Raw genomic sequence first — 15,887 nt, forward strand, 5'->3', positions numbered from 1 at the left:
ATAGTTATTATCAGCATTATCAGTTATTATCAGCTATTGAGGGTCAGAATTACACTCACCAAACAGCATATGGGCTATATCATTTTAAATGAATAATCATTCTAAAATCTGGTGAAAGTAGATGTGTAATGTGGTAATGTGCTCCATGTTAACTATCAGTGACATTTCTCTTAGTGCCACTTCACTCAGAAAAGTCATGCTGTTGCCATTACCACTGTGCTGAATTCAGGGTAGAGATGCTAAAGAACCACACAGAGACAGTGATTAAAAAGCAAAACACTTCGCAATTTACTAAGATTAACAGGGAGTATTTATACAGAAAATGTTGTAACAGTCATATTGTGTTAATTAATAATGAACAGAAGACAGCAGCAGAAACAGACGTGGTGGTTGATGTGTTTACTGGCAGTTTTGCAAGTTTATTACGAAAAGGATTATCTATGATATGGAGGAAGAAAGTGTCACAGAGTGTCTGTGTTCGGCACATTTTTTCAAAACACAACAGAAAGAATTTCATAGGACAAAGGATATCATGGTCATAAGATGAAGACATAAACAATTGGTATCACACAGTCAGCCAATGGCCACAGTCAGCCGAGGACAGAGTGTGCCAAAATATATTCAAAATACATCAATGCCCTTTTAGGGCCCAATGGGACCTGTGCGCACTCCTAAGGAGCATCGAATACAGTCTTACTGCCCATTGGGCCAACCCACAGCCAGTACCACAAACGGCAGTCACCCCTTTAGTCTGTGTATGCCAGATGTCAGAGGGTGGTCTTGTCCAGCAAGAAGCAAGACCTACTTCATTGTACTGAGCGAATCTACTACATAAGTGTTAATTAGGGCACCTATGGATTGCCTAATGCAAGCAGAAATACACTTAAGGATATACAGTAAGAACATAAGAACAATAAGACCAAAACAATGATCACAACAACTGGTACAATGGAATACAGCATCCAATAACCCCAACCACCTCAAAGAGAAGAGAGCCATGCAAACCATGAGCCATCAGCTGGCAGTTGAGTAGCTACAGCCTCCCATATATTGAATGATATTGGTGATGGTGTGAAAATTATCAGGAATAAACAGTATGAAGTGTTAAGCCTCTTATAGACACCTCCATGTTCTGCAGTCAGGATGGCCTTTAATTCTCCATTGACTAATTGCAGAGCTTGTTCAGTATCATTTGATAAGGATAAGAGCATATAAGTCAAGCCATTTATTTTATTAAGTGTGGCTGTGGTACTTCCTTTAAGGAATATTTAGCATCCTACTTACATAACGCCTACTATGGTGATAAGACACATGAGACACCGAGTTGGGATTTTGCCAAGGGTTATGTGTGTATACAGAGACCCTATGATAGCACCCTGTTCAATTCCAATGGCGAGGTATATTATTACAGGCCTTACCACTGCATACCCACAAAATAGCTTTGGTTGAGGTAAAAAAAAAACATGCACACTCAAGGGTGCAACTTTTGTTTGAAAAGTGTGTGTTTGGTGGGCGATGGGGGAAAATGTTTTTGATTTGAATCCCATTTCTTGCATTTACATACATTTAGGGACTATGGTGATACAAAATCCATGACATAATTAAGTTGATTATAATGATAAATTATGCCAAAAAGAATAGTAGGCTACTAAGCTATGTATATAAAAAAAGATGTCTTACTTTATTTATTGATTAATAGAGGCCGATCACTTGAGAGAATCATTTTATAAAGTCAAAAATATTCACCATTAATGTTTTGTCTGAATAAAATTTAGATAATGTGAGACTCAATTTCCACTGTTAAACAAACTTTTATTTCAAACTAACTGCTGTAACTGAAAATGTAAAATAAATCACTTCTTGCACAGGATGTTTATCAGACACACATCCACCAAACTGCAAGAGTTTAGAATAGGAAAAGCAAAAAGCTTTTATGAACTGTGTGTGTTGAATCTCTATTTTGTAATATCAATTGCAGATAGACAGCAGCAACATTAATATGTATTTATATGAAAATGTTGATCATTACTTTAATAATTGTCTTTCATTCATAAACAACCACCCTTAGTTAATGAATAAATTAAAATATTTACATTCCTGGTGCTAATTTTCTGTGCAGCACAAAAACCTAAAGTAAATCATTTTTATGCATCCAGCAGGGTAGGAAGTAATGATACGTAATCGTTACTTCTGTAATCCAAAAGGATGTGGAAATTGATAACACAATCTCACAAACAAAAAAAACAACAACTTGAATTTAAAGAACATTTTTCATTGTCCTCCATCTGTCCAGTCAATCCCATCTCTCCATGTATCCTAACTATCCAACTCATTTGTCTTCTGTGACAAATGAAATGACGAATGAAAATGACTGAGTTGATCACATTGAGTCTAATATTAAACTAGCATCCAGAGTCTGCTTGTCATACATTGCTGACAGAAAATGCGCAGTTTAAAGTGAACTCGTTTTCATGGTACACAGAATGTTCTAATCTACATTAAATATTTAGCTTACAGTCTGAAGTTACCTAGCAACAACAGTGTATGTTAAGGTTAGCTCAGTTAACGTTAGGTTAACATCAACAGGTGTAGACAGAAAATATGATTATCCTGAACTGAGCTAATTTAATGAATCAACCAACTCGCATCTCCTTGCTGTAACAGCACACCCAGATCCAGAACACGAGAGGAAGCCCTCGCCTGAGTATTAGCACTCACGAACTCACTTTCTGGTCTGCTCAAGCATTTAACCGGCATGCTCCCTTTGATCAATGTGAAGTATCGTTCCCTTGTGAAATACGAAGCCTTGCTATAGTTCTGCTCTATGATTACTGCTGTGTATGATCCTTGCCTGCTTCTTCTGACTAAGAGTTTTGGTTTTCAAGTGTTTGATTTCCGGCTTTTGACTTTGGCTTCGTCTAAACGGTTTATGATTTCTGCCAGTGTGAGTTTCATTAAAGATCTGCACATGGAATACTCCTGTCTCTGACGAATCATTACACTTGCTTTCTTTTTATCCATAATGACATTAAAGTCATCTGTTGCTGCTTCTGGCGTTGACTGTGGTGCAACCACAATACCTATTCATTACACCTTTCAGTGAGCTATTTTTAGTGTGTGCACACGACATTCCTGGACGCAGACATGTGCATCGACACAGGTAGACTCTGTGGCAATGACAAAGTGATATAAAATCATAACAAACAAATTTGAAAAGGGGGGGGGCACAAATGGGATTTTGAAAAGTGGGGAGGGGCATGTCCCCCCAGTGGAAATTACGCCCATGACACTGTTACATTTTTCAATCAGTGCATGAGTGTAATCACCAACAATCACCTCCAGGTCACCTGAAAAGGAAACACCAGATTACCTTTTGTCCAAGGGGTTGGAAATGGCCTACCCATAATTATCTGAAAAGAAAGATGAGTTGAGATTTTGCATGTGGTGTAATGAGAAGAACTGAGGGCAGGAGAACCACCTAGTTTTGGCTGTTTGTTTGCAATAATGCTTTATTGAGTCTGTTTTTTAATGGTTCTAATCTTTCCCTGAACTCAGGGGATGGTATGGAATGTGAATATTCCAGTCAGTATTAAGTTGAGATATGTAGATAGGTATGACCTCTTTCGCCAAGATTTTGAACAACAATATTTGCATTTTCTTTAGCACAGAGAAAAGTTTCAAACCATTTTGAGAACTTATCAATGATAACAAAAAGGCATTTTAGGTTTCTCACAGGTGGCCTGTGTGTGATGCCAATCTGTGAAGCTTGAAATGGTGCTTCTGGAGGGGGTGACAAATCATTTTTGGCAGTTTTACCCTGAATGTTGGCTGTTGCACAAATCAAACACACATCGAGTGGCAATTTGGCAGATTTGTGACATTTAAAATACAAAATAGTTTGTTTATAATCCTGATCACCTCTCTTTGTGCACCATGTGAGATACCATGAAAATGGTGAATGAGAAATGGCAATACAGAACAGGGGTGTGCAATATGGCCGAAGTCATCCTTATCTGAGGGCAAACAGTTCTCAGAAGACCAGAAGAAAAGATCTTGTTTTATAGCCTGTGTCTAGAGGAAAGACATGTCAATATCTAGTAGAGTCAAAATGTGTGTAAACAAAGAAAATACTGTGATTGTTTTGTGCACAAAAGGTGAGGGAGTGCCCTCTTTGGCAGCCCATTTTGCTACTACATTAGCTAGAGCGTTATCATGAGCCATTTCAGAATCTCAAGGGTGACCCTTGACCTTAATAACAGCTAGATGTTCAGTTAATATTGAGGCCTCTAAAAGATCAGAAACCAGTGTAGCACGTGAAACTAGTAGTTACCAGTAGCTTACCATTGGAAGCTTTAAAACCACATACAGGCCAAATTTAACCAAAAATAGCTACTACTTGATTTTTAAACAGACAACATGCCCTTGTTAAAGAAAAACTTCAATCACTTGAGCTGAAAGAAAAGTAATAGAGTGAGCTTCATGTACAACATTAGTTTCCAGATAAGGTGGTATTATCATTGGGTTTAGAACACGAATCATCTACAAATGTGTGTGCCCTGCCCTCTAACAGATGTTGAGTTAGATCTGCATGCAGAGTTGATGATTCTCCTCTCAGCCAGACAGTCATATTTCAGCCAACGCTAACAAGGCAGTATAACAGGACAGCTGGGCTGTTTTGGGCCATTATGGGTTTGATAGTGAGATTTTGTGTGGCACAATGGATGGCTTTATAGCTTGAACGATGTCGTGCGGTCAGGTGTTGTGTCATGCAGGCATACCTTGTACCACAGGATCGAGAGATTTTGACAGATATACTGGGCGATAACTATTGAATAAAATGACTGTCAAAAATAATCGTACGTAATTCAAAACATTTGTGTGTGATTTTAATTTACTCCTACGTAATTTAAAACTATTGTATGTAATTCTGTGTTTTGTCAGAGTTGGATTCCATAATGTACAGCCACGACAGTTTACAGACACAATGCTATTTCTGACAACACCTCTGTTACACACATTACATGCAAATTACGCCCACAAAGTGTGGTGTGTGGAACCACTGTCAAAAATAGGTCATCAAGGTCACAGGCACAGGCATTACTATCCAAGGGAAGATTAATAGATTTTTTTTTTTTATTGCAAAAAACACAAATACAATAAGGCAATACAAGATCATAATAAGATCCTTTAGAACAGAGCACCAATCAAAATGAAAATAAACTAAAAAAGAAAAAGGATGACACAGTAGGGTCTTCTAATAGTGTACATTTCTTCAATAAACTAAACAGTCTTCTTCCAGTTTTCCATTTTAACAATCTTACAGATTTACAGTACATCCAAAATTCCTTTTGAAAAACAGAAAACAATGGCTTTGTTTTAAGTCACTTACATTTATGAATATAAAATTTGCCAAAAATGAAAATAATATACAGTACATATTGAGTTTGTACATCTTCCATTAATAAACCAAAAATTATATGGTTTTTAGAAAACTGAGAAGACAGCTTGATTGAAATGTACCACTCGAATGTATCAGACCAAAAGGCTCTACTGAATGAACAGTCAAAGAATAAATGTACAGTCATTTCAATAACAACATCACAAAAGGTACATTTATTGTAATCAATATGAAATCTACAGTTGAGTGCAAATGTTTGCATCCCTCTTACACCTTGGGTGAATAATCAAAACATTTGCCTCTGTTGTACAGTTCATCTTCAAAATAGCCTTTTAAATGTGATTCCCATCTGAAAACCTTTTATGGTATGGCCTCAATGTTAAAGTAACTGAGTCCAAGTCCAAATTTTTCTTTAATAGCAAGCTCAAAAGTTTACATCCCCTTTGACAAACTCTCTAGGTATTTAACTTTAATATGTAAAATTGGGTGTCTGATCCTTTAAAAAACATCAACACTTAATGCTAGATGAGTGGCACCAGGTGTATTAAATTAGGCATGAATTTTATATTTGCAAGTGGGTGGATCCCCAGGAGCAGTCTCAAGCAACAATGGGATCAGGGAAACAGCTGTCAAAATAAAATTGGTAAACATTCATAAAGCTGGAGAGGGTCATAAAAAAAGCGTTTAGGGATACCAGTGCTAACTGTGAAGACCATAATACAGAAATGGAAGAAACATGGACACACTAAGACTCTACTAAGGTGTGGAAGACCAAGAAAAATAACTGAAAGAGCTGCTAGGGAGATGTAAATTTGCTGTCCCCTCAAAATAACTCAACACACAGCCAAGAATTGTTGCTCTACATAAAGATGGCCTAGGCTATAAGAAGATTGCCAAGACCCTGAAACTGAGCTGCAGCACGGTGGGCAACATATAGCTGTGTGTCGTCGGCATAACAGTGGAAGCTAATACCACGTTTATGAATAATTACACCAAGGGGTAGCACATATAGGAAGAAAAGCAGTGGGCCTAAAACAGAACCTTGTGGAACACCGAACAGAAGTCACCATCTAGATCTACAAACTGATAACGGTCAGTCAAATAAGACCTGAGCCAGGAGAGGGCTGTTCCTTTAACACCAACATGTTCTAGCCTGTCAAGTAGAACAGTGTGATTTAGAAAAATTTAAATCAAATCAATATTTGGTGTGATTGCAAACCAGCAATTCTTGCACTTGCACAATTTGTACACAAAGTCAGGGATTTTGTAAGATCAGAGTCAATTGTATGATTAATCAATTATACCAAGCAGGTGCTAATGAAAAAATGCAGTAGGTGCTTTTGGACTGGTGAGTCAAAATTTTAAATATTTGGCTGTAGCAGGAAGCAGTCAGGTAGAAGGAACAAAATGGGGGAAAATGTTTTTTGATTAGAATCCCATTTTTTGCATTTACATATATTTAGGGATTATAGTGATACAAAATCCAGTAAATAATTAAGTTGATTATAATGATAAATTCTGCCAAAAATAATAGTAGGCTACTAAACTATGTATATAAAAAAAGATGTCTTACTTTTTTATTGTTTAATAGGGGGCGATCACTGAGACTTGAAAGAAAAGTAAAAAAATTTCACGATTAATTTTTTGTGTGTGAATAAAATTTAAATAATGTGAGATTTTATTTCCACTGTTAAACAAACTTTTATTTTAAACTAACTGCTGTATCTGAAAATCACTTGTTACACAGGATGTTTGTCAGAGACACATCCACCAAACCGCAGGTGTTTAGAATAGATAAAGCAAAAAGCTTTTTTGAACTGTGTTGAATCACTATTTTGTAATATCAATTGCAGCATAATTATAGATAGACAGCAGCATAATTAATATGTAATTGTATGAAAATGTATTTAATAATTGTCTTCCATGCATAAACAACCACGCTTAGTAAGCAAACAAAATATTTACATTCCTGGTGCTAATTTTCTGTGCAGCACAAATACCTGAAGTAGATCATTTTTATGCATCCATCACTGTATTATACCAGGGTAGGAAGTAACAATCTGTAATTGTTAATCTGTAATGCAAAAGGATGGGTAAATTGATAACACAATAGATACACTACTTATTTGGTACACGGGTTGCATGATTGTCACACAATCTCACAAACATATTGGTCTGATTATACAGGAAGCACTAGAAATGCAAGGTAAATGTTTCATTAAATTATTTTCGTTAATTGATTTATCAAAGCCTCGTTGTGGTCTAGTAGCAGGATCGATTTCTGGGTAGAGCGCTAACCCAACCACTGAAGAGTTAACTCTCAATGCCGGTCCCAAGCCCAGATTAAATGCGAGGGTTGCGTCAGGAAAGGCCAAATTGAAAACATCCAATCCCAAACAGAGAGCAGCCGAAAGAACAGCAACAATCAATTCATCAAAGGTTTCATAGGATATCCACTTTTGATTTGTAAATAGAAATTCAAAATGACAAAATTTTAAATAAATCAATTATTAAAAACTACAATTTTAGTTGAGAGAAACATGTAAGAAACATGCATCTGAACAGGAGAACAATGGGGAGAAAAATATGACAGGGATGTAAATATGACACATGTAATAACAGTGATATAAATTTTAACTAATGTTACCGATAGCAAAATAAATAAATAAAATAAATACAAATCTACATAAATTCTAAACACTTAATGATACAGAGTTTGGAGCTTATTCTTACTTGAAAAAACAGAGACTACTGACTGAGAAAATATGAAAGCACAAGAGAGAGATTGCAAAAAAAGATAAAAAGAGATTTAGTGCTATGCACTAAATTTAATTAAATAAATGAGTATGGTAGGGTAGATACCTGGAGTTGTATTAGTATGTATTGGATATTTAGATGCTTGTGGACCTGTTAAACAACTCTGAGCATGTCAACTTTTCCATATATGGGACATTTGATTGACAGGTGTTTATTATTATATTATTATTATATTATTATTTATTATTTTATCATTAGCTCTGAATATTTGCTCTTGGTTTAAGTCCTGGGTATTGTTAAATACTGCATTTGTTGTTAAATAGGATAAAGCAACATGAATACCAGAGATCTGTTAATGGGAAGAAAGCAAGCCCCCCCCTTTTTTTTCTTTTTGTTTCATTCAGTCATTTTTGCCATCTTTCCTGAAGATGTCCATATACAGTAACATTTATTTTCTTAGGAGATGGGTCTGCAGGACAGAGAGTGGTTTGCTGGGATATGTGGCCGCAAAACTGCAGAGGACACCTTGCTGAAAGTTAATAAGGTAACCAGCCTTTACACAGCATGCACTTTACACTGCCCATGCACTGTAATGATAACTTGGTGTGGAATCTCTTGTCACAGTATATATATGAACACAGACACATAGACACTTTTGACAGTTCAAAATGTTTATTTTCATTAAAGTGGAAAATTGAGGTGGGTATGTCTTTATGTATGTGATGAGAGAGAGAGAGAGAGAGAGAGAGAGAGGACCCTTGAGGAGGAGAAGAGCAGTGGTGTTAAGTCCAGTGAATAATTGCAGCAGAAGTTATTTTAGTTAGCAGCAGAGGTTATTTTAGTTATGACAGATGCAAATATACAAATACAAATATTTGAAGTGATGTGCACATGTAAACAAGATCAATATAAAGTGACGTGCATGTAAACATGATTGTGTGTGTGTGTCCGTGTCCAACTCAGTTCAGTGTGTGCGTGTATGTGTGTGTGTCCAACTCAGTTTAGTTGTGCGTGTGCTTGTGTGTGTGTGTGTGTCCAACCCAGTTCAGTTCTCTGTTAAGACACCTGATTGCCTGAGGGAAGAAGCTGTTCAACAGTCTGGTTGTGTGTGTCCGAATGCTTCTGTACCTTTTTCCAGATGGCAGAAGGGTGAAGAGTGTGTGTGAGGGGTGTGTGGGGTCATCCACAATGCTGCTTGCAACATGTAGTGTAAATGTCCGGGAAGAGAGACTCCATTGATCTTCTCAGCTGTCCTCATTATCTGCTGCAGGGTCTTTCAATCCAACACGGTGCAATCCCAAAACCAGGCAGTGATGCAGTTGCTCAGGATGCTCTCAATGGTCCCTCTGTAGAAGGTGGTCAGGATGGGAGGTGGAAGATGAGCCTTCCTCAGCCTTTGCAGGAAGTAGAGACACTGCTGGGCTTTCTTGGTGATGGAGCTGGTGTTGAGTGACCAGGTGAGGTCCTCTGCCAGGTGAACACCAAGGAATTTGGTGCTCTTGATGATCTCCACGTTGGCCCCGTCGATGTTCAGTGAAGAATGGTCACTATGTGCACTCCTAAAGTCAACAACCATCTATTTCGTTTTCCCTACGTTCAGAGACAGGTTGTTCACTTTACACCAAGCTGTTAGCCGCTGCACCTCCTCTCTGTACGCTGACTTGCCGTTCTTGCTGATGAGACCCACCATGGTCGTGTCATCAGCGAACTTGATGTGGTTGGAACTATGCATTGCTGCACAGTTGTGAGTCAGCAGAGTGAACAGCAGTGGACTGAGCACGCAGCCCTGAGGAGCTCCAGTGCTCAGTGTGGTGGTGCTGGAGATGCTGTTCCCGATCTGGACTGACTGAGGTCTTCCTGTCAGGGTCCAGTTGCAGAGGGAGGTGTTGGTGCCCAGCAGACTCAGCTTCTCGATCAGGTGCTGAGGAATGATTGTGTTGAATGCTGAACTGAAGTCTATAAACAGCATTCGTACATATGAGTCCTTATGTTCCAGGTGTGTGAGGGCCAGGTGAAGGGTTGTGCTGATTGCATCATCCGTGGAGTGATTTGGATGATATGCAAACTGCATGGGGTCTAGTGAGGGCAGCAGCAGGTTCTTGATGTGCCTCGTGACGAGCCTCTCGAAGCACTTCATGATGATGGGTGTGAGAGTCATTGAGACAGAACACTTCTTCTTTGACACCTTTCACATGTAATAAATTTGCCCCAACCTCAATACATGCAGCCCCACCAGGACATTTTTGTTTAATTTTCTTAGCCTTTTCACATGCACTTTTCATAAACTGTGGTTTTCAACCCATAGAGTGTGAATGAGAAATATAATGCACATGTTCCAGCTGAAAATAAGACAAAAAAGCAAAACAAGAGCAGGGTCAAAAATCAGGCACAAAGTTCAAATATCCAGGCAGTCAGAGAGGAAAACAAATCCGGAGAACAAAAACAATAAGCAAAAACGGACAAACAGGGTCACACACAAAAACACAGTAGCAATATACAAGGCTCAGTAACTCAGCAGGCTCATGATACTTCGCACTGAGCTAAGCGTGGTAGCACTATAAATATCAAGAAGTGGACCAGAAGTGGACCACTGTAAAACAGGAATGTCAATATTCAGTCAAAGGGTTCCTTGGGTGGGCAGGAGCGAGGTTATCAGGTGTAATTGTGACAATTAGTAGGAGACCTTGAGTGGAACCAGACCATATCCTCATCTGTGTGAAACCATTATATGAAATAATAAACAATTCCATTTCTTTAACTCTCTACTATATGGTCAAAAAGTCTCTTTATGTAACCAGGAAATTCATTCAAGTTTTTACAAGTGAAGATTGTAAACATGTTCAAGGCTTAAAGTCTTATAGTAATCATATGAATTTGTCCTAAACCCTCGTTACAAAATGAGGACTCCCGGGAGTCCTAGCTAGACTGCGACAGGACCAAGTCTTTTATTGTCATTGAGACCATATACAGCTGACACAGTACATAGTAAAATGAAACGAAAATGAAATGTTCTTCCAGAACTATGGTGCTACATAAAACATAGAGCTACATAAAACAACACAGAGCCAAGGACTGAAGAATAAGTTAGCATAGCCAAAAAAAAAAAAAAATAGACAAAAGACAATGCAAGACATGAGACAGTCTATGTTGATCATTGTGCAAAAAAGAATACTTGCTTGTAAACATATGTGCAAAAAAATGGCAGCACTCAAAAAAGTATTGTGTGTGTCAGTTTAGTTCAGTATAGTTGTGGGTGTTGAGTCTGATGGCTTGAGGAAACAAACTGTTACACAGTCTGGTTAGGAGGGCATGGTACCTTTTTCCAGATGGCAAAAGGGTGTAAGGGTGAAAAGTGTAAAAAGGATGTGTGGGGGTCTTTTGTATGTATTTGTATGTAGCATGTATTTTAGATGTCTGTGATAAAGGGAAGAGAGATATTCACAGCTGTTTCCACTAACCACTGCAGGGTCTTGGGGTCTGAGACAGTGCAATTCCCAAACCAGGCGGTGATGCTGCTCAAGGTACTCTTGACAGTCCCTCTGTAGAACATGGTCTGGATGGGGTGGGAGATGGGCTTTCCTTAGCCTTTCCTGGAAGTAGAGATGTTCGATTTCTTGGTGATGGAACTGGTGTTGAGTGACCAGGTAAACACCAAGGAATTTGGTGCTCTTGACAATCTCTCAGTGTTCAGTGGAGAATGGTTGGTCTGTGTTCTCCTGAATTCAACAACCATCTCTTTTGCTTTGCCAATGTTCAGAGACAGATTGTTAGGCGTTCCAACTCCTCTCTGTATGCTGACTTGTCATTCTTGCTGATGAGACGGCCCACAGTTACATTTTTGGTGAACTTCATGATGTGGTCGAAGCTGTGCATTGCTTCAGTCGAGAATCAGCAGAATAAAACAGCAGTGGACTGAGAACACAGCCTTCATGGGCCCCAGTGCTGCACATTTTAGAGTGGCCTTTTATTGTGTCCAGCCTAAGGCACACCTGTGCAATAATCATGCTGTCTAATCAGCATCTTGATTTGCCACACCTGTGAGGTGGATGAATGATCTCGGCAAAGGAGAAGTGCTCACTAACACAGATTTAGACAGATTTGTGAGCAATATTTGAGAGAAATAGGCCTTTTGTGTACATAGAAAAAGTCTTAGATCTTTGAGTTCAGCTCATGAAAAATGCGGGCAAAAACAAGTGTTTATAATTTTATAAAAAGCATTCATAATTTTGTTCAGTGTATATATACATACATACATACACATATACAGTATATGCACTTTTTCTGCATATCAGTGAAATTACAAATCACACTAATCACAAATTAGTTTTTTGTCTCATACCTGAAATATCAATTGGTAAAAAGAGACAAATTTGCACCGGGTTATATGTAACATTAAGCATGTAAATGATTAAACAGTAATCCAAATTATTCAACCCTTATTGCAAATTATTTTTTGTCATAAGTTACAGACTTTCAGTTGTTTGTAATAAAAAAATAAAAAAGCAACTGAAATGGCTCAACACAGTATATGCTTCAAGTGGTTTCCCCAAATTCAACTGCTGCAACTTTTAATGAATTCTGCATTCTTAAAATTATTTAACCCCCTGAATAAAATCCCTCACAACAGCACAAATTTGCAAAAGAGGTGTTGTCTCAAGCACATCTGATTCAACTTATTAAGGGCTTCCCCCATGGCCACTGTTAGATAATCAGATTTCAGCACGCATATTTGATAGGATTACAAATGAACAATCATGAAACTTGGATAATAGCTCCCTCTAGTGATCCATAAAAAATGCTGCATTGTCACTCCAAAATTCATAAACAAGTAGAGGGAGTATTCTTTTTTTTTTCCATTGGATTCATTCATTAGCTTTTTTCTAATATACATAGACATATATATATACACATATACACATATATACATATTTTAGAAAATATGTATATATTTAGAAAATATTAGAAATATTAGAATATATATATATATATATATACACTATATTGCCAAAAGTATTCGCTCACCTGCCTTGACTCGCATATGAACTTAAGTGACATCCCATTCCTAATCCATAGGGTTCAATATGACGGTCCACCCTTTGCAGCTATAACAGCTTCAACTCTTCTGGGAAGGCTGTCCACAAGGTTTAGGAGTGTGTTTATGGGAATTTTTGACCATTCTTCCAGAAGCGCATTTGTGAGGTCACACACTGATGTTGGACGAGAAGGCCTGGCTCTCAGTCTCCGCTCTAATTCATCCCAAAGGTGTTCTATCAGGTTGAGGTCAAGACTCTATGCAGGCCAGTCAAGTTCATCCACACCAGACTCTGTCATCCATGTCTTTATGGACCTTGCTTTGTGCACTGGTGCACAGTCATGTTGGAAGAGGAAGGGGCAAGCTCCAAACTGTTCCCACAAAGTTGGGAGCATGGAATTGTCCAAAATGTCTTGGTATGCTGAAGCATTCAGAGTTCCTTTCACTGGAACTAAGGGGCCAAGCCCAGCTCCTGAAAAGCAACCCCACACCATAATCCCCCCTCCACCAAACTTTACACTTGGCACAATGCAGTCAGACAAGTACCATTCTCCTGGCAACCGCCAAACCCAGACTCGTCCATCAGATTGCCAGATGGAGAAGCGCGATTCATCACTCCAGAGAACGCGTCTCCACTGCTCTAGAGTCCAGTGGTGGCGTGCTTTACACCACTGCATCCGACGCTTTGCATTGCACTTGGTGATGTATGGCTTGGATGCAGCTGCTCGGCCATGGAAACCCATTCCTTCAAGCTCTCTGCGCACTGTTCTTGAGCTAATCTGAAGGCCACATGAAGTTTGGAGGTCTGTAGCGATTGACTCTGCAGAAAGTTGGCGACCTCTTCGCACTATGCGCCTCAGCATCCGCTGACCCTTCCCCGTCAGTTTACGTGGCCTACCACTTCGTGGCTGAGTTGCTGTCGTTCCCAAACACTTCCACGTTCTTATAATACAGCTGACAGTTGACTGTGGAATATTTAGGAGCGAGGAAATTTCACGACTGGATTTGTTGCACAGGTGGCATCCTATCACAGTTCCACGCTGGAATTCACTGAGCTCCTGAGAGCGACCCATTCTTTCACAAATGTTTGTAAAAACAGTCTGCATGCCTAGGTGCTTGATTTTATACACCTGTGGCCATGGAAGTGATTGGAACACCTCATTCTGATTATTTGGATGGGTGAGCGAATACTTTTGGCAATATAGTGTATATATATATATACACAGTATATATATATACGTGTGTGTGTGTATATATATATCAGTATCTCACAAAAGTGAGTACACCCCTTACATTTTTATAAATATTTTATTATATCTTTTCATGTGACAACACTGACAACACTCTGCTGTAATGTAAAGTAGTGAGTGTACAGCCTGTACTCACTTTTGTTGCCAATGGTTTAGACATTAATGGCTGTGTGTTGAGTTATTTTGAGGGGACAGTAAATTTACACTGTTATACAGGCTGTACACTCACTACTTTACATTGTAGCAGGCAGAGTGTCATTTCTTCAGTGTTGTCACATGAATAGATATAAGAAAATATTTACAAAAATGTGAGGGGTGTACTCACTTTTGTGAGATACTGTGTATATATATATATATATATATATATATATATGTGTGTGTGTGTGTGTGTATATATATATATATATATATATATATATATGTGTGTGTGTGTGTGTGTATATATATATATATATATATATATATATAATATTGCCTTGATATCTTTCTCTTTAGCTGCTATACCTATAGACCCTTTTTCTGTCAGTAAACATTGTGACTTTTTTTGTGGGTGGAGCTTAGGTGGAGGTAGAAAGATTTCCCTGAAAAGCGGTAGTTATCAGGTTTTGCTAGTTAAACAATGACTGGTCAGAATCTAAATTTATCTAACTATGTTAGGTCACTCACTGTCCAGGACCTCAAATGTTATTTGAAAAAATTAACACTAATGGACAGAGCCAGATTGGCCAACCCATACATGCTCACTCAATGGATGGACGATGTGACAGGATGACCTCCAGTCATTGAGTGCCCTGACATCTACAACACTGTGTTGCTTTTAAAAAATAGAACAACTTTGTGCAAGTGTGTAGTCTGGACCCCCAAAAATCCAATAGCCAATTCAATCAAACACCTGTACACCTACTTGTGTTTATTCAATCAGCTAATCAGCTCATGCCTTAGTGACTTTGACAATGACATTTTTTTGTGCCAGATACCTGTATCTGTGAGATTTTTTGCATTGCATTGCTACCAAATAACTGATTGATGGCATAAAAGCAATATTTTAATGTACAAATTATTTTTAAAAATATTAGCAGCACAAAATAGATCATAAAACATGATCCACATGTTTTTATGATAATTTCTTTATACACACTGTTTAACCAGTAAGAGTTCTCATTGTGATTAAATATTTTGTAAATATGTTTTGTATCATTTTTGACTAAATTAGGATGGCTCCTTCATGGTTAGGTGCAGCACGGCTCAAAATGCACGACAACCTTTTACTCTAGTTGTGCTTTTTAATCAGAAAGTCTACAACATACCTGTGCGCTTTCTCAAAGATTCATGCAGCTATGCCCTGGGCAAAGAGGGAAAGAAATGTGAGGAGGTAATTGTTAATACTTCATTTTGTTTCTTATAATATATTTTATTACCTTTCAGTCTTTTTTTTTTTTTTTTTTTTTTT

General features: G+C 38.1%; 2 protein-coding genes across 5 annotated transcripts in view; one reads left to right on the forward strand and one right to left on the reverse strand.

Annotated features, from left to right (window-relative positions):
* LOC131353269 (uncharacterized) overlaps window positions 1-15,887 on the reverse strand; it is a 230,517-nt gene that overhangs the window by 53,156 nt on the left and 161,474 nt on the right. The gene's annotated exons all lie outside the window — the stretch shown is intronic.
* si:dkeyp-117b11.1 (B-cell linker protein) overlaps window positions 1-15,887 on the forward strand; it is a 55,435-nt gene that overhangs the window by 38,222 nt on the left and 1,326 nt on the right. Inside the window, exons 17-18 of one of the 4 annotated variants that reach the window (XM_058390174.1) lie at window positions 8,616-8,699; window positions 15,651-15,801. In XM_058390174.1, the coding sequence (XP_058246157.1) occupies window positions 8,616-8,699; window positions 15,651-15,801 (235 nt within the window). Of the gene's footprint in view, window positions 1-8,615; window positions 8,700-15,650; window positions 15,810-15,887 lie in introns of all 4 variants that reach the window. The other 3 variants (XM_058390173.1, XM_058390172.1, XM_058390175.1) reach the window with 3 other exon arrangements.

Source organism: Hemibagrus wyckioides, linkage group LG05 (assembly GCF_019097595.1).
Source record: "Hemibagrus wyckioides isolate EC202008001 linkage group LG05, SWU_Hwy_1.0, whole genome shotgun sequence".
In the NCBI taxonomy this organism is placed as follows: Eukaryota; Metazoa; Chordata; class Actinopteri; order Siluriformes; family Bagridae; genus Hemibagrus; species Hemibagrus wyckioides.